General features: G+C 43.4%; 1 protein-coding gene across 10 annotated transcripts in view; it reads right to left on the reverse strand.

Annotated features, from left to right (window-relative positions):
* Nucleotides 1-3,373: 3,373 nt before the first annotated feature.
* SRGAP2 (SLIT-ROBO Rho GTPase activating protein 2) overlaps nucleotides 3,374-26,399 on the reverse strand; it is a 210,502-nt gene continuing 187,476 nt past the window's right edge. For 8 of the 10 annotated variants that reach the window (XM_073319746.2, XM_073319744.2, XM_073319742.2 and 5 more), the window contains 5 exons: nucleotides 23,665-23,744; nucleotides 18,126-18,306; nucleotides 16,515-16,661; nucleotides 12,687-13,014; nucleotides 3,374-9,342 (listed from right to left, as the gene is read on the reverse strand). In XM_073319746.2, the coding sequence (XP_073175847.1) occupies nucleotides 8,959-9,342; nucleotides 12,687-13,014; nucleotides 16,515-16,661; nucleotides 18,126-18,306; nucleotides 23,665-23,744 (1,120 nt within the window). In that variant the 3' untranslated portion in view covers nucleotides 3,374-8,958. The remainder of the gene's footprint in view (nucleotides 9,343-12,686; nucleotides 13,015-16,514; nucleotides 16,662-18,125; nucleotides 18,307-23,664; nucleotides 23,745-26,399) is intronic. The other 2 variants (XM_073319751.2, XM_073319753.2) reach the window with 2 other exon arrangements.

A 26,399-nucleotide genomic window follows, 5' to 3' on the forward strand; every position in this document is an offset into this window, starting at 1 on the left:
CGTCACCTTAACCACAAGAGCACTCTTCCTCTGTAGACTACCCTAAATGGGGCTCTGGTGAAACATTTGTCCTGAGAACCAAGAAGCTTCAGCACATTGGCTGACAATACATGAAAATACACTAGGACCCAACTTGGTGAGGTGCTGAGCACCTTTAGAGCCCAGTGGCCTGCAGGGGACCGGACTACATGGCCTCTCGAGGTCCCTTCCAGTCCTACAATACTATCTTGCAAGATGAGGCCCTTGGTTTTGTTGGTTTTAGACATGCCAAGGGCACTCAGCAGGGGGCGGAGCAATAGATTCTGGACAGGAAGTCAGTTTAGAACAGGGGTTCTCAAACTGGGGGTCGTGACCCCCTCAGGGGGTTATGAGGTGATTACGTGGGGGGGGGGTTGCAAGCTGTCAGCCTTCATCCCCCAAAGCCCACTTCACCTCCAGCATTTATAATAGTGTTAAATATAAAAAAAATGTGGTTTTCATTTATTGGGGGTGGGGAACGTCACACTCAGTGGCTTGCTGTATGAAAGGGGTCACCAATACAAAAATTTGAGAATCACTGGTTTAGAAACAGGGAGGGCATGCCCAGAAGAGCCTACGGCAATATTCAGACTTTTTACTCTTATTTCAAATGGAATCCATTAAAAAAATAAAACCCACACAATAGGAGTGTGAATACCTACAGGGCTATAAACATCATTAAGTATATAGCAATACAATCAATCTTTCGGGGTCTTTTCAGTCATGCTTTATAATGAAACAACCCACTGGGGTGTATATAGCCCTGCATAAACTTGTCTTAAAAATAAATAGTTTTACATTACAAAGAACCCAGTTAGAAGAAAAGACAAAACACTCCCTTATGCTCCTTTTCCAGCCTCTCCCTGCTGTGAGTGTCCGGCTGGCCTTCTTGCCTCCTTCCAGGTATGTCAGTCAATAGGGGAAAAACACAGCCACAGGCAGAGCTTTTGAAAGCTGCCAGTGCTGGGCCAGGACACTGGACTATCACTACGTACAGCAGACCTTTCGAGTGGGCCGGATCCAAAACCCAGTGAAGTCAATAGATTTCCTGGTGAAGTCAATGGAGTTGGCATCATGCTGCTACTGAAATGGATCAGAAAGCTCTGACTTGCTTCAGTGCAATTCAGTGACTTTCACTCTTTGCAGTCAAGCTTCCTCGTGCTTGCAGTGAAGTGTCACTCCACTGTGATTAGTTTCTACCATGTGGAACACCTTGGAATGCTGCAGTTGGGAGGGTGGGAAGAGAAGCTACCAACTCCTTGGGTGGGTCTATGGAGTTTGGGAAGGGGGCAGGAGGGGAACCTGGCTCCCAGTCTTAGCCACAGCTTCTCCCCTCACTGGGAGAGGAGCTAGCCCACTCTTGCAGCGAGAAGTGGAGCTGGTCTTTCTACAACTGTTCCCACTGGAACGACGACCTTCTAGAGGAACCCAACGCTGCTGGCACCTCCTGCACCTGCAGCTGATGAAAAGGGACTATGCTCCTAGATGGAAGGAAGGTTCTTTGCTTAGATCCTCTATAAGTATCTCACAACTCTCCTTGTAGGTCCAGATATTCAAATGCTCAGCACCCACACCAGCTCAATTCCCATTTAGGCAGCTAAACTAGGGAGAGATTTTCTCAAGGGCTCAGCACACAGTGGCTCTGAGTGTCATACCTCCAAGCGATTTTGTAAGTCTGACAAAGCAACTGAAATGCACCCCACGTACTCTGCCATCTTGAAACATCTGGCCATTTATTCTTGGTGCCTAAATAGGAACCCAGATCTTTTGGCAATCTGGCCCATGGTGACATATTTCTTTTTAAATGGAGCCGTGGTGGAGTTCAAGGTCGTATAGATCAAGATCAAGAACAGGCTGCAACTATATAGGTCCATAATGTGAGTAACCGGACAGAAAACAGGAACTGGGAGGTGGCTCTTAACAGGACACAGACGTCTCTTGGAAATGTACAGAACTGCAAAGCTGAGCGCCTGTGGCACCTTGCCAGGAGCCTGAAGGTCATGCATTGTTTGCATATTCATTTGCACCTTTTTTTTTTTTTAATCAAAATTACTCTGCCCTGAAATATCTGCCTCTACCTGACAGATGAAAAGGAACAGCTCATTGGCATTCACCAGCAATTTTAAGGAGAAATCATGGTTCCACTAAAATCCCTGAGACCAGAATCTGGTGGTTAATCACTTCCGCCCTATCACATGGGAAAAAGGCATCCACAGACTAAACCACTAGCTACTGCTGGTCTGCAATGCAAGAAACTGCTGCCCCGTACTGCACATATGAAAGCAGCAGGCCCTACGCACAAGCAGCATGGGAGATCTTACAAGAACAATAAAATGCCAGTATGAGGATTGCGATGCAGACAGCAGAAATAGCAGCACTGTATTCCTACCCTCCCTGTGCCCCCCCCCCCGCAGTAATGTCTCCCAAGCATTTGCTCTCCTGTCCGTTCCTGTCGAGTGATTACGCTGACAGCAATATCACTGCAGGCTTCTTGTGGCACGAAGCATAATCCAGAGATGTGCACACAGCATTCCCAACACTCCCAGAGACTTTCCTCTTCTAGACAGCCATCTGCCTCATGCAGAATAACTGCCACACACTTCAATTCCTTCCCAGTTGGCTGGACTAGGAACTGAATTACAGCTGAGGACTGATTGAGGACTGATGCCTACAGTCAGTGGCCTGCTGAGCAGACTTATTGCTGCCCACGTTTGAGACGTGGTTCACACGCAGCCTGCCAGTGGACTAGATAGCAGCGGATTCGGTAGCTCCTCAACACGTCGTGTTAAAGTGTAATTCAGACTCCACTCCAGAGAAGGACGTTCTCTACTAGTCCATACGTAGGGAGGGGGGATTGGACAAGAGCGTGCTTATCTTGTGAGCATCTTATAATGGGTGCAAGGAAGAAAAGACCATGGGCTGGATTTTCCGATGCTTCCGGCTGCATTTGTGAGGCAATGTGATCCAATGGACAGAGCACTGAACTGCGAATCAACAATTTTGGGTTCTGCAACCATTTCTGCTGATCACTTGGGGCAAGTCATTCCACCTGCCTGTGCTTTCATATTACCCAACTGCAAAAATGTGCACGGTGCTGCTTACTCACCCCGGTAGTAAGAGATCCGTGGATGGGAAGAATTCCTACTGAAGCTTTGTGAACTTTCCTCAGCTACTTAATTTCGCCAGTCTTCTCTTACACTGATTTTGAATCTAACGAAAACTCCAAATCTTCCACAAGTCAGTACAGCGCTCCTGGCTAGCCCCACCGCCCCACCCCACATGGTCTCATCCTTGCCAGCAGCCTCTCTCTCTCCAACTTATACTCACACCCATCATTTATAGTCTGTATGTCAGCTTTTCCACCATACCCAAAACATTTATTTCTCCAAAACTACTGCTAATAACGACGGATACATTGTTTCCTCCAGTACGGCTTTACCAATTCCAACACATGTACTCCCCTAATACTGTACAAGACTGTACCAAAAGGAAGAAGATGTACCTCCATATTGTACATAATTGTATATACAAAGTACAATTTTACACAGTTTTTTCAAAAGTAAATATGTACACCATATATATATTGGTGTAGAAGACATGAAACAATGGAAATTGCCTTAACAAGAACATTTCATCCCAACCCATTCAACAGCGCCTGTTAATAAAAAAACAAAGAACAATGCACTGTACAAACCCTAGCCCACCTTTGTGAGATTGAGATTTTTTTTTTAAAAAGATTGCTGGATTGCAATCAAACTTTCTTACATACAGTAGAATCAAGACATCACTGATATTGTTTAAATTTGTAAGAGACAGTTTCATCCATTGCCCTATTTTGGCTACGTTTCTCATAGCTGGTCTTTTACAGAACCTGTTGCTTACAAGTATTGCTCCAGCAGTTTGGCATGTTCCGAGCCCAGTTCCAGGGAACTCAGTTTATGTACATTATAGCACTCTGCCTCTAGAGAAAGGCTGGTGAAGTTCACTTATTACAGAGCTGCTAAAGTAAAGGGTCCATCTAATTTCCATTGCAAACTGCTGAATATTTACCCTGCACTGAGGCTTGGACTATCCAGTATTTGCACAGAAGGGACTCTTCCTCTTGTTAATCCATTTTTGGAAAACTGGAAATCCATTTGCCCTGAACAATGTTACTGGAGGTACAGCATGAGAAACTCCAAATTTTCCAGTTTTAAAAACAGTTGTTTTGGCTCCCGCTAGATCAACTGAAATCCAATCTTAGATCGAAGCTTTGGAAAAAATCCATTCATCTCCTTCTTGGTATTTGTATGGGAACAGGCGGAGGTGCATGTTTGAAAAGCAGCTACTGCACACCCAGTAATTTGTGCGTTTCACAGCAGACTGTTTATAATGGTTCCCTTGAGCCTTTGTGTGGGCACAAGAGGGTGGGTCAAGTATCATTTCCCAGTACAAGTGGTTGCACATAGAAAGAGATGATGTGGGAGAGAAAATACCTTGAGAGATGATCTGTCAGGCTGAAACCAAAGTGGAATTACACTCACCACCAAGAGCTTATTGCCTCCTCTTGCCCAGACATAGGAAGCATTCAGCACAGAATGAGCTTTAACTCCTAACGTTTAAGAATTGTTTCCTTTTGTGAAGTCCTGTCTCTTTTACTGGTTCACTAAAGACACCCATGAATTACCTGTCTCCTGGTAACTAACGATACATACATGGGATGTCCAGCCAATACCAGATGATTTCACAAAGGATTTTTAAAAAAAAACAAAACAAAACATTATGTTAAAACTAGTTTCCATTCTGAACGCTCCCCGCAGCCTGTTTCTGGGTTTTTATTTTCATTTTAGTTTCACAGTTTTCCTAGCTGGTGGCACATGGCCCAAGGAGGACATATGTGTGTTTTGGAACAAGTCCCTATGGTGTCAGGGTTCGATCCTACAAAGTGCTGAGTCCATAAGACCCCAATCCAACAAATCAACAAGCACATTCTCAACTTCAAAGAGACTATTCACATGCTTAAAGTTAAGCACATGCTTATTGGTTTCCTGGACTGGGGCCAGAGTGTTCATCATTTGCCGAGATCTATTGAACCAACTGTCTAAATAGATATTTACCCATCCCCAGCTACTTTATTAGAGCATTATACCCTCCTGGGGAAATAATCTACCTTAAAAAAGCCACAATATGTGTTTCACTAATTGACAGAGCCAGTTCAGTCGATCAGGTAGACACATATATACAGAATTTGTGACGTGTTTGCTCTAGGGAAGCATACTTCTGCTGAAAAATTCAAGCGAGCTCTCACACACCCACCCTTATGTCCCAAAGCCCACTCCATGTTCAATTAAGTGTTGAAGTTCTGACCAACACACACAAAAGAAACAGAGTGAAGACTAAAACTCCACCTTTAACCCATCTCTTTGTCCAATCTTGCAGAGCTCTCCCTGATGTGGGGAATGTATCTTAGTGATAAAATTTACCCAATACCGAGGTATAACAAGATGTGGAGGCTCAAGGGATAGAATTTCCTGTCTGAACTCTCAAGTGTTATGATTTTGAGTTTGTCAGACTTTGTAATCTGAACACAGAAATGTGTAAGAGCACACTTACATTAAAAAAGACCATATGAGGTATTCTTCATAGGAAGCCCGAAGACTCTCTACTTTTAAACAGGCATCAAAATATATTCAGAAGAATTCTTGCACTGTCACAGTGTACTGTAATTATCTAATGGTTTTCTTTGCAATCAAACATCCAGTACAGATAAAGTGAACATTTTTTGGTCATGTCTCATTGTTTTGACACAGACTAATTTTATAGAGCTCATATTACCAGAGAGAGGCAGAAATTTAGCAATCATTAAAGCACATTGCTTAACACCCAACTGGGGATGGGAAAAATACCAGGTTGGTGCTGCGGAGACTACTGACCCATCACCTGAAACAGTGTTTTATTTTTAAAAGTTTTGCTTTGGATTATTCTAATCCATCATTTGATAAGTGACAGATTTATGTTCTTACAGAGTATTACCAAGCAGACATACATTATTCCAGTTATCAACGCTTCTTTTCTTTAAAGGGATATACCATTAATCTGACACACACACGTAACTGCATCTCTCTGAAGATCTAATATTTCTTCTGTGAAATAACACAAAAACCTCCCCACCCAACACACAGTGTCCTGTTTCTCCTCGCCATGTTGATCTCTTCAGTAGGATGCCCAGTGGACATGTTCCAGGCACGGTCTTTTCCAGTTTTCCCTCTCTCAACAAATGGTAGTCACACTTTGTGGCAGACTCCTCCTGCCCCACAGAGTTCATAGCATGAAGCAGAAAAACCACTTGAGACTTGTTTATGTGTTTCATGCTGGTTAGATAGGCCCAGACAACATGGAAGAGAAAAGATGCCCTTCAGACTGCCATGTTGCTAGGTGTACGTTTTCAGTGTAAGTCACGGTGCATACTGAAATTCCAGTTGATTTGCACAGGATATTGTTGATCATTATAAGTTCTTATTCCTCTTGTCAGTAGGATCTTCCCAGTGTTGTGGTCGTGAGAGATTGGCATAGTAATTCCATACGCAGACAATGGCTGTTCGAGTAACCTGAAGTTTTTTTTTTTTTTTTAAACCTTATTTCCACTCATTTTGTGAGCCTTGAAGACATGAGATCTTGTCCTAAGATGCCTTGTATGGCTGGATGTCATCCCTTGCTAACATGAATGCAACGCATAAAATAAACTAAAAAAATAAGGCATTGCAAAGAGTGAGTGAAAGTGAATTTACCAAGAGATCCTGTTCCGTTCATTCCCTGCGTAGTGACATGCATTCCCTTTGGCCGGTCATGATCCCCCCAAAATAAAATATTTGCCACAAAGCTTTGTCTGAGTGAAAAATAAATCACTAGCTGCTTTTTAAAATTATTAGTTTCCAAAAAGAGACTGAGATTCGTTGGTGTTAGGAGTCCACCTGAACCTGAGAGCAAATGAGCTGGTCACAGAGTTGGGTTTCATTCCCTTTGATATGGACAGGTTAAGATCTGACAGAAGTAACACACACAGTGCAGTGTTTCCAAAAAGATACGGGTTGTTAAATGTTAATTAAGGAAATAAACAATTAAAATGGTCCCAACAAATCTTTTTCAGGGGTTTCTTTCTCCTGTAGTCCATGAACTTCTCATGTCTCCATAATTTAAGTCACAGAGAAAATCAGTCCTTTTTACACAAGCACTCATACAAAAAATTCTTCTCTTTCAAAGAGATTGAAAAACAGGGTCTATCCAAGTAACCTCCTTTAAAAGGAATTAGAAGTGGATGTTTAAGGCCAACTCGTTCTTAGAGATACAACATAGCTTGTTTTTATTACAATGCTCGTTAAAAATCACAATCTGCATTAAACCACAAAGTTCAGGTGTGATTCAGGCCCACAAAAATCCAAGGACACTCAACTAGAGTGGGGAGAGTCACCTTCCTTATGTCGTTCTTGCTTGAGTAACTACGAGAACAGAAACGGTAGGACTAGTCAGACTCCAGCAATATTTGGGCATGATGGGCGAGGTAAGGATGGAAAGTCAGTTGCAAGATCCCTTGGTCTGGTGGGGCTGTGAGACCCATGACCTTAACATAGCATGTGCCTTTATCCCCCCCCCCTTTTTTTTAATTCATTAAATATATGCTAGCATTCCGGAAAATATATTGCCATGGAAGTACAGAAGAGTCCATATAGCCTGCTAGCAGCTGAAGCAGTCACAGTCTGTCACACACATATATACTAAAGTCACTAATTTGTCAGCAGAATCGCTTGGAGACATGATGATTTATCGTAGAAATATGTATTCAAGCAATTTATGAGCTGGACAGCGTACTGCCAATCACCCATAGAGCATGTTCCCACCACTCTCCTTATGCCAAGGTCCTCCACAATAGTTCATAGTCATGAGAGCCATAGAACGAAGTGTTTACTAATCAAAAACAGGGCCAAGCTGCGAAGACTTTCACAATCCAGCTTTAGGGATGTTCAGAACTGGGGTTTCGGTTTCAGCCCATCTCAACTTATGATCAGGTTAGGAAATGCCACTCTTGTGAGAGCACAGCAGCTGGTTTTCAGAAAGTAACTCGTTTTTACATTCCACCTTCCAAGTTCCCACTGAACAGCACACAGTGCATTATAGTCCAACGCCCTGAAAGTTTCATTTTAAAAGAACAAACCTGCTTTTAAATACGGGAGCACCAAAACAATTGCACGGTGGCCATACTCAGCAATTATATTTTTTTCCCTCCTAAAACTCAGAAATAGATTTGCTTTATTTAAATCTGCACCAACACACAACACGGAACTCATGTTCCAGAGCTGAGTATTTGTCATGACAACTTTCAGTCAAGGGGAGAGTCTGACATGGCTAAGAGCTAAGACTGCTGAAAGAGAAAGGATGTAATGGAAATCGAGACAGACCCTTCACAGCAGTGGCACCAGCTGGAAATGTAATAATGCACAAGAATCAGGCATGTCCAAGCTCCACATAACTAGTGGTACCAAAACATGCAGTAGACTAAAATCTATTGGATTGTTTCCCTGTGGTAATTGAATATATATAAGTCATTACACCAGTATCCAAAACATGGCACCACTGAGTACTTCTCTCAGTGGCCAAACACGAACAAGGCATCAACTATAAACTGAGAATCAATTCATCAGTCCTTTGTGTTGGCCTCACCACTTTCACAGTGACCTGATGTTCTATTTTCTGTCTGTATTTCATAAGCAAGGTACACTGATGTGGTGTGCATGTGGCGAGGCTTAACTACCCACATCTTCGCTCCCAGGGAGCATTCCTGGCAGTCACAACTTACAAACTAACCTTCAGCAGAAGTCTGAAACTAGTTAAATAGGAATTTTCACGTCTTTAATATAGTCCCCTCATTTGAAACAACAGAATTATATCCACAGTGGGGCTTCTCGTTCAGACAGTACAGGACTTGTCAGTAGGCTGTTGAGATGCGGAAGCAGCAACACCGGGGCTCGTGGCATTTGTTTTGGGGAAAACTGCAGGCTTCGGCCTCGTGGCTGGAGGTTTAACCTGGGCGGCCATTTTGACGGACTTCCCCGGCCTGAAGGCGCATGGGATGTCACCAGCAGAGCTGGCGCTCCGCTGGAATGCGGGTTCGGAGTCCTTAAGAATCTGAGTATGCAGAGGGCTGGAAGGTTCTGAGGTGGGTGCCACAACAGGGGAGGTTTTCAAAGGCTCCAGGGTGTCGAGGACAACATCTGGTGTGTGCTTTACGCTGCTTTGCCTTTCCAACTCCCGCAGTTCATTCAGAGCAGTGTTCATGGTAGCTTCTATGTCCTGCAAAGATTTAAAAAAGACTGAAATGATCGCAGGGGCTAGATACACATTAACAAGCACACAGTTCTGTAGGAGTCAATTGCAGAGACAGTTCATTTTTCTTCAGCTCCAGGCGTCAGCAAATCAGCAGCAGCTAAGGGTTAATAGACTTTAATTACCATAAAGCAAAACCAGTGTTAGACTGTACATGCTAGGACTATTGACTGTGTATTTAGCTGCACGTATAGAAAACAGTTAGTGATATAACATTAACCAGCAGTAGGGAAACTAATCAAGTAATTTTTTTCAAGGCTAGTTTTATGCTTTATTATTCCTGAATTCTCTTATGTTTTCACCAGGCCATCGAAGACACACACAAAATCCCTCCTAGGCTGAACTACAGAGAAAAAAACCTGCAGTTTCAATTGATATGGATCTATTCTTGTCTTTCTTTTTTTGATAAACAGAAGGATAATCCTCCAATGGTACTGTGGAGAGTAACTCCTTGAAAGGATGAAATCATGTCTTTCACTGCTTCCTACATCTTTTAAGGGTGATAGCATCCTACGATGCTGGAATTTGCATGGGTTACCTATCCATCTCATTGGATCTGCACATATGCAAGGGCTAGTAACCCGCATGAAGACATTGCACTCGACCTGTAAATCATATTGAGCTTTTAAAATCCATAAAAGATATTGGAAACATTTGTAAAATACAAGTTGTCAGCATTTCCCTTCCAGCTTACATAATAGTGTAGGTAGTAACCAGGAGGTATAGAGAAATTTGTGAGACTGATAAGTCAGTGGGTTTTAGTCTCAGCGATATTGAGACCTACAAGTTTGCTAAGACCTCAGCTATGGGTTGGAGTCCATTGAGTCTGTCCATGACAGAATTCATGGGAGTGTAGAATGGTTTAGCTTTTCCAGAACTCAGTTTAGCTACAACTTTTTAGCTTCCTTGGTAGCTTTTTTAGGTGCAGGGGGAGGTAGATCAGTCAAGGAGTGGTAGAGAGAACCAGAGACGGTGGCTTGACACCTCCAACCATATACCAAGACCAAACAGGTTTTAAGCAACACACAACTATGGAAGATATGTAAAAATGTAAGATTATTATTAGTGTCTGAACTGACATGATGTGGCATGAAAGGGAGCACTCACTTAATGCAGCCAATTTTTAAAAACTTTTGTTTCCACTAGAGAATTATGAACTACTGGACTTGATATTGTGGCAAGAAGAGACTGAAGAGAAAAAAAGTGACAGTTTAATTGAAAGACAAAGATTGATTTGTGTCAACCAAACCTCACAAGAAAAAAAAATGTCAAGACAATGAGATCTGTACATTACCATCTCACAGAACAGAGCAGGCCGAAGAACTACAAGGACAAAATATAGCCCTCTCACCGCCCCGCCCCCCCCAAAAAACAAAAAAAACAAAAACCAGAGGATGTAATAGATATTCACTTGGATTCTGGGCAAAAGGCCCATGTTTACATTACAATAATCCAATATCAAGTATAAAATATCTACCACCACTGATTTGCCTGTAAAAAGGTGTTTTATTCATTTTCACCTACCCACGCCTTTTGGGGTGCTTTTGAAATCATGTCACTTTTTGTTCCAGAAGACTGTAGAAACTGGCCTTCTTGTGTATCTCAGAGTTGACTTTGTAACCTGAAAGCCAAGTGTTCCTTAGCTTTAGATCGATCCACCGCACACTGAAAACAGCTGGCAAGGGCAAGCATGTGTAGACATATCGACAGTTTGGAATAAGGGGCAAGGGGAGATCCTCCAGTGAGTAGGAGGAAGTCAGCTAGAGCCTGTAATACCTACCCATTTATCTGCATTGCTCTCACTCCTTGCTATCTAGGTTCTACTTCAAGCATCTGGGTGTTTTAGATTTGCTCTGTGATGTGTTCTGGCACTGGTCAGTTCTGGACAGTGCAAGCTGAGATTTCATTGTGAATTTCTGATTATTTTTTCTATTGATATAGGTCATTACTGTCCCAAAGATGCAAGAGATGGAGAGATTTTGTGCATAGAGATGAGGATTTTATGAGAAAAGTGCTCATGTCAAAGGTAAGATGGAGGGAGATACAAAATAGTAGGGGGGTTTAAAGATGAACTAATAACAAAGCCCCTTTTCCCTCTATGCTGAGCAGAAAAACAGAACAGGGGAGATTTCCCTCTCCTTGTCATGTATGCTGACTTGGTCTCAAATGCAGAACACCATCTCTGCAGGGTTAAGGAACAGCTGTGTATACACTGGTTAGACACCCGACCACATTCCTTAAACACCTGTCTAAAGAAATCAAAACGTCAAGACTATTTTATTTGAAGGTGGCTTTTTACCACACATTGAAACCTACAAGTACCAGAATACAGCACTATGAAAATAGAAGAATGGGGCAAGTCTGCTTTTATTTTGATTACACTACTACATATGCCTCTAACATCTAACCACAGTCCAACAAGCTTGTTCAACTGGTGAAAGGGTTTAAAATTGACACTGAATACCCTGCTTTTCTCATGCCCTGGAATTTGGTTTCTTTAATATTTTGCTGACAGCTTTGGAATCAGAGTACAACTTTTGGTGATGGACATACCCAAACCTTTGAAACTGTAGAATAATAAATGTGCAGAAGTTTCTATTTAGTAAAGGATTCATCCATTTATCTTTACTCATGTGAGCAGTCTCATGGACTTACCCGACATACGTTTATAGGATTAGATTCTAGACACGTAGAGGGTTAATATTTCATTAATCCAATGCAAAGGATACAAGCTGTAAAACTAAGCCACAATTCGAATTTGAAACATTTGATTGTAACAGGCAGCCAAAGAGACGGGTATCACAAATTCTTGCTTCCTTGCCCCACCAATTATAAATAAATATACCAATAAATATCCTACAACCTGTGTCTCAGCTGCAGAGACAGTAAGAAAAGCTGCAACACAAATAGATGATGGCTCAAAAATGCAGAAAGCCAAACTCTGAATTGTGCATATCTGCGACCTCCCCACTTCTTTGTACTGCCCACACGAGCCCAGTGCATCTGTTGTGCAGTAACCGCTATGAGAAATTTAGGGAAATAACTAGGTGGGTGGATACACACATTGCTTAGCAGAGGAGTGAGTGACAAGCACAGGGAATTCAGCATCTGTCTATGAACCCGTGAAGTGCTTACAAGTGCCAAGGGTTGGAACACACAATCCTCTCCCCAAGCCTGAAGGATAGAGGCACCACACTAAGGAGTGGTTTACTCAGGAGAAGTTGGGTAAGGTTTAAAATCATGACATGCTTCCCTTACAAATACAAAAGAGAAACTTCACTGAACCCTTTATGCCAAGCAATCCCCTTTACCTGCGCAATGACCTCAGGATCCATGGGCCGATGGTTATTGAAACTCTTTGACCTGCCTGCAGTCACAGTTTTACGGATCTGTGGGCTGTCTATCCTGTTCTTCAGAGATGAGTGCCGGCTGATAGAATTGAGGCTGCCATGGCCGCTGATGGAGCATTTATCTGGTACCTCCTTGGGGAGACTCTGGCTCATAATGGGCTGAGATGAGGGTCTAGAACTAGCTGTGGCTCCTGGGGAGGCTGGTTCCACCAGTGAACTAGCCAGTCCGTGGCTGTCGCTTTGACGGAACGCTCTTCTGATGCTGCCTGACTCTGGTCTCTTTCGTTGCCTTCCAACACAGAAGCAAAACAAGTCAGTACAAGCAGGTGTCGGGGACAGGCCATACCTCAATATAGATGTCCTGAGACAACACAGAGGACAACGGAAAGAGATCTAAAGGTGGCCTGGCTGTCACTATCACTCACACTAATCACTACTACAACACTTGTCATTAAAACAAAAGTGTGACTCAAATCCAACCCTTGGGGACATTTTGGTAGATAATGTTTGTGTTTTTGTGTGTTTACATATACATTGTTAGATGTTAACAATGTAATCAAACAGTTCCCGTCTATGCCGTATTCTGTTAATTCAGAGATCAGAAGGACCTCCAAACATTTAAATGAACTGTAAACATAGTGATATCACTGGATTCGTCTCCCTTTGAAATGTACAGCAAATCACCTACAAATGGTGGAAAAACAGGCAGTTGCTTTATGTTAATTCATGTAGCTAACTACCCATGATGATTAGGAAACAGATCTACTTCAAAGTCTTCATGATTGCCTATTGTTCGCCTAAGGACTCCGACCTGTCAAGGGAAGGCCTGGAACTGTATAAAAACCCCTTGGGTCCTGGTCCTTTTTATCTCAGATCTGCTTGATGCTTCATGCAGGGGAAGCCTAAATCCTAAGGCTGAGATCCCCAGACCTGCCTGGATCACCCTGAATATGAACATTGGACTATAACCTATGGACTATTTCTGAAAGAATTCTTTGCAACTACAAAGCTCATCATCTCTACTATGTATCTGATCTCAGAAACTGTACTCATGTCTGTATGCGTACTGACCTTTTAACCAATACTCACTCTCTTCTTTTTAAATAAATTTTAGTGTAGTTAATAAGGATTGGCTGTAAGCGTGTATTTGGGTAAGATCTGGAATATTCATTAACCCGCGAGGTAATGTGTCCGATCCTTTGGGATTAGTAGAACTTTTTCATATGATGAATAAAATTTTCAGTAATCCTCTCCATATTTGACTTGGGTGTCTGGGTGGAGGCCTAAGGCTGGGTTACTTTAAGGGGACTGTTGTTGGCTTCTGGGTAACCGGTGAGGTATTACAGAAGCTGTTTTGTGCTGGTCTGGTAAATCTAATTATTGGAATATCCATTAGCTTTGGGGATTGTCTGCCCCATCCTTTGCAGTTCACCCTAACTGAAGTAACTCCAGTGGGGCTCCTGCTCACACATGGTTATGAAACAAAGATTTTGCACTTTTAACTAAAATAATGCTGTGTCATCAGCTCATTTGGCTGCCTGTTTTCATGATATTAGAACAGCAGAGCTAGTATTTTTGGCTGAGCTGCCGGGTAGAAAGTCTAATCCAACTCTGGGCCAGAGGCAAGACGACATTTACACCAAGTATAGCTGGTGACCTTTCAGTGTGCTAAGCTAATAATAGTCATTTCCTGTTTCTAGTAAATGTATCTTCTCTATACTGAACAAGACCATGGTGGCTTAATTATATAGTGCTCCAGGTGTGTAGGGTGCTGCGAAATAGGTTAACTGGTAAAAACAACTATCCCCACCCAGTAGCATGCAGTCTGAAAGAATAACTCCAAGCAAATGATGTATGGTCCTCGTAGCAGGAGTATGTGATGCAAGAGAGAGGAACCTTTAAAAGAGGATCAACTTATATATAGCACAGGCCCTGTGAGTAACTGCTAGAAATTTCTAGTTCCAGCTGGATTTTGGCATCAGAAAAATAAATTCAGTGGGCGGCACAACCGCAACAGGGAAACCATCTGATCTATTTTGTCCAGATCTGCACAGATCAGAATATTCATTTCTAAAGAAAGCACAATGCGAGTATTACGCTGCTAAATATCACACCTTCCCTGGTAAAAGGAAAACATGAACTCAATCTAACCAAGCCCTAGGAGCTCTCCTCTTTGGTGCAGCGTTCATGACAGATGGTGAGCCTCCAGAACGATCTGCTCATTATACAAATCCTTCCATAACTGGTACTGTTCTGTAGTTTAATGGCTCACTGAACATATAAAAATGTCAGCCCCTAAGCTGGTGCACAGTGATATAGCTTCAATGATATCAAGAGCGCTGAATTAACTCACATTAGTTGAGGATCTGGCCCATTATTTAATACCAACAGTGGCAAACTTAAAATTATTATTTTCTATCTTTGCCCTAGAGTCCCTGTTAGGCTAATTAAAGGTTAATATTTTCATTCAGTTCTAAAATGTTACAATCATCAGTACTAGTAGCTTTAAGGCACAGATTTATTGCAGAGAAAGACAGTTCGGTAACACAGCATGCTATTTTATAATAATGGGAGAATCTGAAAGATTTGGGGGAGAACTTTGCCTTAAAAATAAATAAATATAAAAACTGAGAGACACTTCATCTCATTCCAGTTTCATTTTTCAGATTTTCATCAACGCAGCCTCAGGCTACTCATCATTTTTCATTGAACAGGCAAAATTGGAAGTGAGGACAGCTGTTATTTCAGTAGCACTGTACATACATAGTAACTTCCTTTGGGTAAAAAGTGCGAGATAAATGAGATCATTATGGATGGCACGGAGGCGGTTGAACAGAGGATCTCTCTTTCATTTGTGCTTTGTAGCACCCAAAACATGTCTTACAAGGTACATTTTTCAAAGAAGACACGATCCCTCTCCTAAGGAGCAAATAATCTAAAATTTAAAGAAGTACCACCAAATGATAAGAACAGACAATGGGGTTGGAATAGGAGAAAGGGGGTTACAAAACAAGTCAGGTGATGACGACTAAGATCTTCTGGGTAGGATGGGGCCATCCTCCTACTATGGAGAACAGTTCCCGTCTGGAGCCTTTCTGGTCTAACACTTCACTTCTTGGCTCCTTTTCCTGTTTACACGGTATTGGAAGTGCCCCTAATTCTTCATTTCTTTTATTCGAAGGCATAGGTTCATACGTCTTGAAGCTCTAATGCTTTTTCTCTCTTCAAACTTCTCTTGACAGAGTCTTTCCATTGTATCCTCAGTCTTCCATGTCCTTTCCCTGCCATGCTTCCTTTGCGGAGTCATTCTTCTCCTGTTTTCATCTCATGTGCGCTCTCCAGCCTGTTTATCTTTTTCCTAATTTCCTCCATGCATTATCTGTCTACCCTCTGCGTGCCTACTGATCTTCTCAGTATATTATTTTCTACTACCTTCATACTCTAGCATAAACAAATAATCAACAGCAATGCAAGAATATCATCTTTGTGGCTCTGCTCCATACACAAACATTTAAACAACTATTTTTTGTACGTACTATTGGATCTCAGATTTTCATCTTTTTAGGGCAGGGGATGATGTGGAATTGAGGTGGGGGAATAGGTGACCGTGGGCCAAGCTAGAGAAAGAGGGAGCTAGAAAGTGAGTGGTGGGGTACGGATAGGTCTAGGGAGGAGGAAACAGAGGAAGTAGTACCACTTATTCCTACGCCTCTCACAAGACAGAAATGTCCTACAATGCTCAGCACCAAAATTTCTGTACCAAGTAGAAAAACGCAAGATTGCTCTTACTTGTTGATGTTTGCAAGATAAATATCAGCGACGTGACCCCCACTTGGACAATTGGCACCGGCTCTGGCTGTCACTTTTTCTTCTGGTGGCTCAGAATTGATTTCTATTTCAGACTTGGGGCTGGATCTTTCAGAGGAACCATCCTCACTAAGGAGGAGGAGGAGGGGAAGAAAACCACAAACAAAAACACAACCTTCAGTTTTCAGAAGGTTCTATTGTGCCCCCTCCACCCCCTCTTTATCATCACGACATTGTGAGGGAAAAGTTTTGTTTCAAATTATGAAGTCTATTTTTGTGCCTGTCTTTGAGAGCCCAGCTGTGCATTGGGATTCCTTAGGCAGGCAATTACTACTTTTAGAGGACAAAGATGCTGAACCTACAAGCTCAGCGCAGGTGGAACCCAGCACATACATTGAGCCCCAGTGACTTCAATGGCATTGCTCCTGCATGGAGCAGCTTGTGGGATCAGGACTACATAATCCCAATACACTGCAGGCCTGAGCATCACAATGTAGATCACTGAGTTTGAAAATTTTTTCCTTGCTCAAATAAAATTTAACTGTACCCAAATCTTCCAGGCATTCAGCAACCCACCCTGGATCACTGTGGAGGTAATGTAAGTGTAGCCAATGATTTTAGTTTATTATCCCTTTATTGTGTGATGTTATGATCACTCAGTATGTTATATTACATATATCACTGTATGTTAGAGTTAATTTGTAGGATTATAAAAGTGTAAGATTGATCAGTGTTTAGAGGAACCAAGTATACCAAGTATTAGACATGAGTATGACAAGCTGAAACGCAAGAACCTGTAGGCTGAGGCCTGCAAGACTTTAGCTTAGCTATTTTAGGCCTTGGAGACAAGAGATGATGACATAAGCGACCGGAAAATAATCCAATCCACTAAGATTATCGGAAAAGAGGTACCAAGTGGTAATATGGTGTAAAATTACCCAGAAGATTAATATTAGATAATAAAAATACTGTGAAGGCCTGTCTCCAACATGTGTCTTAACCACAGGATACAGGTTGTGCGCCAATGCTAATGAGAACAAAGGGAACTTACACAGCCTACAGAAAATTGGGGTCCCTTAAGTATCCATGGGACACAAACCAATAATAGAAAAGAGGGTTGACTCTTATGGACATGCACAGAACGTAGGTATTGACAAAAATCACATTATAAAAAGGTGGTGCCCAGAACGGGAAAATTGAGCTCCCTAGGGGAGACTCCAGGAGGAGCCATCCCTCTACTGATAATCAAGCCATGAGAGACCCATCAGACACTAACCCTGTTGTTAAAGATGTGAGTATGACTATATTTGTAACTTGTGCATAGGTCTGTATAGAATTTCTACGTGCTTGAGTAATCATAACTTTAATTGTAACTTTAATAACACTTGTAAAATCGACTAAACCTTGTACTTGTGAATGTCTGTGTGGTCACTACCCTTGGTCTTTATGTGTTCCTAGAGACTAACTCACAAACAAGTAGCAGAGATGACTTTCACTCTGTTAAGCTTGAAACTGTAGACACCAGAGCCAAACCCACGGCGGTGTAATACCGCATTACAGAATTCATGTTAAATAAAATAAAAGGCTACATACGTGTCTTGAACAACAATGTACTGATGAGGGATAAGGCCGTCGATGCCATTGTGCCGTCCCTCCCACCAATCATCTGAGGCTCGCTGATACAGGAGGAGAGAAGCCCCTTTTTTAAAGGACAGCTCTCGCGCAGTTCGGCCAATGTAGTCAAACTTTGCTATTGCTTCTATTGGCTCACACTCTAGGAGAGAGAAAGGAAAAGACTATTTAATGAACACTCAGCGTTGGACAAAGAGTCATGAGTTTAAATCCCTCCCTTAAATCTTTCAGTGATGGACATCAGCTACAGAGCAACAATTATGGGACATGACCAATGTTCCCTCTAATTTTTGACAGGCTGTGTGCGCAAAAAATTTCTTTCGTGCAAATTTTTGTTCTTCTGTGCAAATGTGTGTGTGTGTGCGGGTGTTTTGCCGTGTGCGCAGGGTTTAGGATGTGTGCGTGTGCGCACACGCGCACAGCTTAGAGGCAACAGTGGACATGACCATGTCACCTGGGGTAAAGCATCACCTCACAACAACAGAGAAGGTAGGGCACAAGCATTCAGATTTTGGCATCCATCTCTTTAAGGCTACATCTACAGTGGTGTGTAGACAGACCTCGCACACCTCCCTAGCCTGGATATAAATAGCACCGTAGATGGGAAGGCACTGCTTAAGCTCATAGAGCAGACATCCCAGAATCTCAGCGTACGTACCCCTACATGGCTCTCTGCATGCTTGAGCAGTGCCTTCCCCATCTACATGGCTATTCTTAATCAAAAAGAAAAGGAGTACTTGTGGCACCTTAGAGACTAACCAATTTATTTGAGCATGAGCTTTTGTGAGCTACAGCTTTCTTTTTGCGAATACAGACTAACACGGCTGTTACTCTGAAACCTATTCTTAATCAGTGTACTGTCCCTGCTGCCTCTCCGGGCTGCCTCTCCCCACCAGAGCCTTTCACGTGGTATGTAGCTACACATACGCTACATACAACCGCCAGAGTGGACAGTGCCAACCGGTCAGGCGTTCTTGGATTGAGTTTATCACATCCACATTTTCTACCCTGAAATGTCTCACTGCATCAAAGAAAAACCATGACCAGAAAAGAAAAATCCACAACTCAATTCTAAGATCACTAAAAACAAGAAGCTCTTGGGGCCAAAAGCAATCTAGAATAAATTTCCCCAATGGCAGCTCAAGAACCCTTCTGTGCTGGCAAGCAGGAGTTTTCATAAGCATTTAGGGAATAAAGACTTCTGGATTCAAGCTGCTTCAGAAGTAAGGCCTCTACTCAGAAGAATATTTCTGCTGCCTTGTGCGGCTTGCAGGGACCAGAAGACTACAGATCCTGGCACTGTGGGAGGCTGATCTGTTCAGAGCAACAGCTGGCCTGTCATGAAAGCTAATAAAAATATTAAATGCCTCCATGTTATAATGAGCTCACAAAAAGGCACTCCGCTCCAGAGCCTCACACACCACTGGATTCATCATGCACATTGTTTATCAAGCACAACCCAGGGCCCTCGGAGCTGTACAATACATGGAACAAGACAGCGCTTGCTTGGGGAGCTTACAATCTAAAATAGGCAGTCTCATAACACACAGTGACCAGATAGCAACCTGTGGCACTTATACTATGGAGGGGAGGACAGTATAGGTGTCCAGAAAGTCAGCTTGATCCAACTCAAATTGTCTGGATCATTTTAAGATTTACAGTTCTGCCCTTGGCAAATTCTCTTTTGCAGCCAGGATACAAATTACAACTCTAGGCTGGAATCAGGTAACAGAGGGAGCTTGGCTCCCTAATGATCTACAACTTACAAGCATCTTTCAAGGAGCTGGGGGCCAGCTGCCTCATGATGGCAGTTTTGGCTTCTTTTTAAAGCACTACACTTCAGAGATCACATAACTCTTTTCCTGATCCTTCCAGAGCAACAGACCCTGTTCCTGGCGCAAGCCAAGGAAAGACGTGCCATTATTTTGTCTTTAGCCTGCCATTGAGATTAGGGGAGTCTTCTTCATGGCTGCCTTTGGCAGTGCAGTGGCCAGCCAGAGGACCAAAAAACCCCCCAAACAAATTTCAAGAAGTAAGCCCTTTAAGTTATTCCTTGGGGAAAGCATGTGCACAGGAATTAGGCCATCGAGGGCTTCCCTGAGCAGGGTCAGCAGTGGCCTGGACATGATTCTCTGAGCAGCATAAATCCTGCAAGGTGAACAGGGGCTGTAGTACCATTGTCTGATCAGTCAACAGCAGAACAAAATTATTACCCACGCTAGAACTGTGATTAGTGTCTGTGGCTGCAGAGCATGGACAGACCGAGGGCTAAGACCAAGCTGGCACAACATTTGCAGGATTTAGCCTTGAATAATGGATTTTCCGAATACAAAAACAGACGGCAGCGCTTCTACTAAATTATACACTTCAGACAGGTCTACGGACAGCCACAAAGGGTTCCAGTCATCCGACCACACCAGCCTGCAAGGTGTTTGCATCAGTGAAAAATAGCTCACTTGTTTTCAGCTTGGAAAACTTTTTTTTCCCCCAGTCCAGATTCCCTTGAGCATGTGGTTATCTGCTTCTGGCCCCCTTCCTTCCTCTTGCTTATTTGGTTCTTGGAACCAGTTCATTCATACCATTTAAAAACGTAAGGTTCATATTTTTTACATTTTGTTACAAGCAAAGGGACCAGATTTTGTGTGTAAAAATTTCATCTTTGTTTCGTTAACAATTGTTTATTATTCCAAATGAGCAGTGCACTCTGATTTCTTACATTTCCGATTTGCCTTTTAGGACTCTGGATTGTAGCCAGACAAGTGATTTTAGACTCAGATTTCCACAACTGCTGCCCTACTGGGCTCAAGCTCCAAGGAAAGAACTGGGAATAAAGACCAAATGACTAAGCCAAACACAACTACCACTCCTAGTCTCAAAGTCTGTGCCAGAGAGCAGCAGTTCACTGTCTCTCCACCAATTCATGACTTTGTGAACATGGAAATGCACTTGCACCCTCACCGTATCAATGACCTGCATGTGCCAGTCCCAGCCACCAAGTGTCTGATCACTCTTCCATCGCAATGAACGATAACAGAATGGCAGCTCCAGAAACCACAGCCTTGTTCTTAGATGCTGATTCCCTCCAACTCTCTGCACTATGATCCTGCTTCTGACCTTAGAGACCAGTGGTGAAGTATTTTCCAGGCTCACATTTGTCACTAGGCATCTACTAAACAGACCAGACCCCCATGGTACGAGTAGCATGCTGAAGCCAGCTAGGTGGTTGTGTGTTGCGAGTGGCTAGTTGAATGAGTGATGGATAAACTTCGTCACCTCACATCCAGAAACTGACTCAACCACCAACCGAAGCGTGAAAGGACTTAGTTTGCAAACCCAGCCTACACTACTAAGCATGCCTCAGATGACAGCCCCCTTGGTCGGGATTGCTTCTCAGCACCACTCCCAGAGCCGAGAAGCTGAGCTCTTTCATCCAAATCAAGTGGCTCTTCAATCTCTTCTCTCAGAGACTGATGGCCAAATTCAGAGAGGGTCTGAGCCCCACTAACCTTCGCTTGTCTTGTCTCAGGTATTAACCCTGAAGGCACTATTTTGTGCGAAGCAGAGCAGGCCCATGCAGGTGGCTACACAGAGATCCTGCTCTGCCAGCACCCCTCACCTGGTGCATCTCTGGCCACCCTCTGCTTGCTGGCTTGCCAAGACACCTCTCAAGAGCCTATCTTGGGGGTTTAACTCACCTCCCCGCTGCTACCAAAAGGCACCTTCATTTCCCTCCCAGCTAACAAAACCCTCCTGACCCCTCAGCAGTGACAAAGGCACAGTTCTCCTCCCTTCCAGGCGCCAAACTCCATATACTCGATACAGGTTGTGGGAAGCTGTTCCACGTCAACACTGATCTCACCTTGCATGATGCTTCTCAAGACCAAGCCCCAGTGGCTTTGGGATGGAGCCCAGCTCTAGCCCACAACCCATCTCAAATCACCTTGCCCTTTTGCTACACAAACCATTCAACAATAGCATTCAAAAACCAGCCAAGAACATTCACCTATCAGAGCGTACGCAAATAGAATGATAGTCCTGGGTAAACAGGCCTCAGAGTCTGCCTTTCATTCGAGTGATGTCATTCCTTACTGGGTAGGTGAACAAAGGGAAAGGCTTTCCCAAGCTTTCCAAAGGGATTATGACTTTCCAGAGGAACAAGATATTTAAAGGGGACACGAGAGGCACATCATTTTACACCCATATTCTCTGTAATACCCCCAACAAGATGGATTAAAAATCTCTACTGTGTTTTTTCCCTGTTGAAGAACTAGTTTTCCTCCTTGACTGCCACATTTCTAACAGAGATGGCAGACAACATGGCACATCAGTCTTTACTTCCTTGTTAGTGTGCCAGCAACAGTAAGCCAATATGGAAGTGTCCAAGCTATGGGATAGGTTAGCCAGTTAACCACTGGTGCAGAGACAGCAGGGGGAGCGCAGGAGAAGGAGCCAATGCTTCTGAGTAGGCTGCTAAAGAACAACTCAAGACGACATGCAATCAAATTGAAAAAAAAAAAATCACATTTTCATCTGAAGATGGTGCAGCTCCTCTAGTCACAAGCACTTCTCTAGGACAATAACAACTGGCAGGCATTATAACACAATGCATTTCTGTTTCTATTTGGTCAGTTGACTTTGGGCATTGATCACCATTCTGAGTCAGTTTTGCTGCTTCGGGCTGGCAGTTACACTTTGTTATGCACTGGTACTGACTACATACAAGGAGTTCATGTGCATGGTTTTCCCCAAGCCCTAAAAGAGAGCATTTTCGCCAACAGCGGTGAGAGACTGGAATCGATGAGTTTGGGGCTGTACTGGCTCTTCCTCCCGGGACTCTGCACAAGGTTGGGGAGCATCAGGAGATGGCTGGAAAGGTCAAGCAGAGGCTACTTAGTGGTGTGAGGCTCGGATCCCCTCATAGTTACTCAGGCCAAGAGAAGGGCAGTGGAGGAGATCCCCTACAGAAACCAAGAATCAGCAGGGATTCCCTGTCCCTGAGACTGGCTTGCAGGGAGAACGTAGGAGAGGTTTTTTCTTGCTTGTTTTTAAAAAAGCAATTGGAACTTACGAACATGCGGCTGCCTGCCAAGGCCACTGAAAGGGAAGAAGCTTGGCAGACAGCACATGGAGAGGGGAGTGGGAGAGCAGGCACGGACATGTTGACTGTTTGGCTTTCTGCTTAGCTCATGCTTCCCAGCTCAAAGACCCATTTCAGCAACAGGAGAGCAGAAAAGCCTGTGCAGAGCATTTTGGAAGACAGAAGTCTGTCTATGCTTGCTGCTGCGGGAAGGCACCTTTGGAAAACAGGTTTTTTTAAAGTAGTTTTGAAAGGTTCCTGATGAGAGCATGCCTTCCAATTTTTTGGTGGATGTTGCAAACAGCTTTTCTGATTCAATTCCTCAACAGATTATCAGCACTTTGAATTTAAACTGAAGACAGCATTCCCACTCCCAAACAAAAAAACCCCCAAACCCCTGGACAGCTAACATGCATCACGTACCATCATCGCTGGTATGATGCTCAGCTGCTATATCCTGAACTGAATCTTCTGTTGAGGCCGTTTCTCCATGAGGACTTTCACTACAGTGGGAGGAAACACATTCAATGCATTACACTTGAGGAAAGTAATTTTACTATCTACAGAAACAGTCACACTGAACAGAGTAGTTAAGCTCTAGAACAGGCTTCCAAGGGAGATTGTAGAATCCCCATCATTGGAGGTTTTTAAGAACAGGTTGAACGTGTTCTTAAAAACCATCTTTCAAGGATGACCTAGGTGTCTTTGGTCCTGCCTCAGTGCAGGGGGCTGGACTTGATGACTTTGCAAGGTCCCTTCCAGACTTACATTTCTGTGTCTATGAATACTAGGAGCTTCACGCAGTGGTACCAAACCTGGATTCCATTGTGCCAGGCACTCTTTAGAAGTGGACGCACTTACATGCATTGAAAACTAGGTTGTTGAAAAATCAAGCTGACTCTCTACTTCCATGAGCACCTGGAGTAGCTTTTTCAGTTCATGTACACCAGAGAAACCCGAGTTTAGATCTCATAACAGGGCCCTCAGAAGATTTTAGATGTTACAGATGGAAAAGGCATAATAAAAGGCTAGTTCATCATCTTTGCCAGTAGAGGATTATTCTCTACACGATATTATCCGTTGCTCTCATTAGTTACCCAAGTTACGGAACATCTTATTTGCCCTAGAGGAGATTATTCCACAATTTAATAGGATGCTTCAGATTTTTTTCTTCTGATCAATTTAAAATGTACTTGTCTTAATTTCACCAAATGACTGACTCCCATATCAGATTAACTGGCATAAGTCTATTTACAGATGCCTAAGCACCACTATCTAGTATATGAAATGAGACAGAGCTTGGCAAAGATCACACATGTAAGAAGTGGAAAACAAAGGGGAGAGGAGAGAGAATTCACACACTTGCCCAAATGACCCTGCCGAGCTGAACTGCCAGTTAGCAATGACTTTCTTTCTTTGCTCTGTTAGTATACCACTAACAATTCCGCATGAGGAACACTCTCCCCTCTCCTATACTGGCATGTACTGTTGAAGGGAAAACCTGCTAACTCTAGAGCAGTGTTTCCCAAATTAGGGCCTCTGCTTGTTCAGGGAAAGCCCCTGGCGGGCTGGGCCGGTTTGTTTACCTGTGGCGGCCAGCACATCCCTCGGCCCACGCCACTTCCTGCAGCCCCCATTGGCCTGGAGCAGCGAACCGCGGCCAGTGGGAGCTGCAATCAGCAGAACCTGTGGACGCGGCAGGTAAACAAACCGGCCCGGCCCGCCAGGGGCTTTCCCTGCACAAGCGGTGTCCCAAGTTTGGGAAACACTGGTCTAGAGCCTTAGCTTGCTCAAGCTGAAATGAAGCAAGAACTGGAGACCCTTTGTAGACAGGTTTATGGCCTCCATAAGCCAGACTGAGCAGACCTTAAATCATCTCAAAAGCAGTTTTTACATCTCTTCAGACGGTCAGAACTTGATCCGTCTTTTTGGCCCTGAAAAAGTTAGAGTAGGAGTTCGCTGACGCCTCATATTCTCCTTTTAAGAATCTGTTGGCGAGATCTATCTCCCCGTTTAAAAAAAAAAAAGGAAAAGGAAAAGAAAAAAAGAAAAAAAAAGAAAAAAGAAAAAAAGAGGAGCCTGAACAATCCCAGGGTCTCATTACACTCAATACACACAACAATCACTCTGCTTCCTAGCCCTCTTCAAAGACCATACCTCACGAGGCACTCGTTAACTTGCCCATCCTTTACTAGGCAGGATAAAGGCTCTGCAAAGTTTAATAAAAGAATCTAAAGCCAACAGAAAGCCCCAGGAGGGCTATAGTATTACAGGCTGAAGTTTCACCCAGATTGTGAAGTAATGTAGCATACAAATAGCTCTAATGATCTAAACACTGTGAAAAGAGAAGCAGGATCACATTTCTTCCCTCCCCCGTCATAGGACACTTCCAACCCAAAAAACCCCTGCCCCTGCTGTAAAGAGATCCTTTCTCTCCAACGATCACATGAGTGCTTGGATGCTGTAAGGAGGACTGCTATGCTGCTGGAGTGCTATGTGAATACTGAGGGAGTGTTGGCAATATATATTGCCAGAGGAATGCAAGTCAAGTTGAGCATCTTTATAAACTGTTCTCCTCATCGATTCTAATGTTCTCATATAAGGTTCCTTGACTCTGACACCCCCCCGCCGCCAATTAATTCTGTATATTACGAGGTTGTTCTCATGTGGGGTCAATCTGCTCAGACACACAGACATGTGATAGGTTTTTTTAAAGGTGCCCATATCAAGGACCTAAATCTCAACTGCAAACCCAACATTGTATCCCACCCTCTCGGCTCCCAGCGCAAGTCATTTCAATCCTTCCCAGCAGCTGCCGACTGAAAGTGACGGCCGCAAAGCAAGAGCATGGAAAGGAATGTGCACGGCGCACATCAAGGATGGCTCCTAGCCACGGGAGGCCTCTGCACTGGAGCATCATCATTTGTACGTTACTCGGTGAGGACAAGAGAAGGCAGTGGACGTTGAGGCTGGGGAAGAGGCAGCGTTCAGGTGCAAATGCACTCAACTCCCTTTGTTTGATGAACAAGCTCAGCCAAGAGGGGATCCAATTTGCCATGTACAAGCTCTACAGCAGAAAGCCCTGTAGGCAATAACTAACAACCACTTAATACCACAGCTAAGACAAGGCTTGAATGGTAACCAGATGATTCTCTGAT

The sequence above is a fragment of the Lepidochelys kempii genome, chromosome 21 (assembly GCF_965140285.1).
Source record: "Lepidochelys kempii isolate rLepKem1 chromosome 21, rLepKem1.hap1, whole genome shotgun sequence".
NCBI classification, from domain to species: Eukaryota; Metazoa; Chordata; order Testudines; family Cheloniidae; genus Lepidochelys; species Lepidochelys kempii.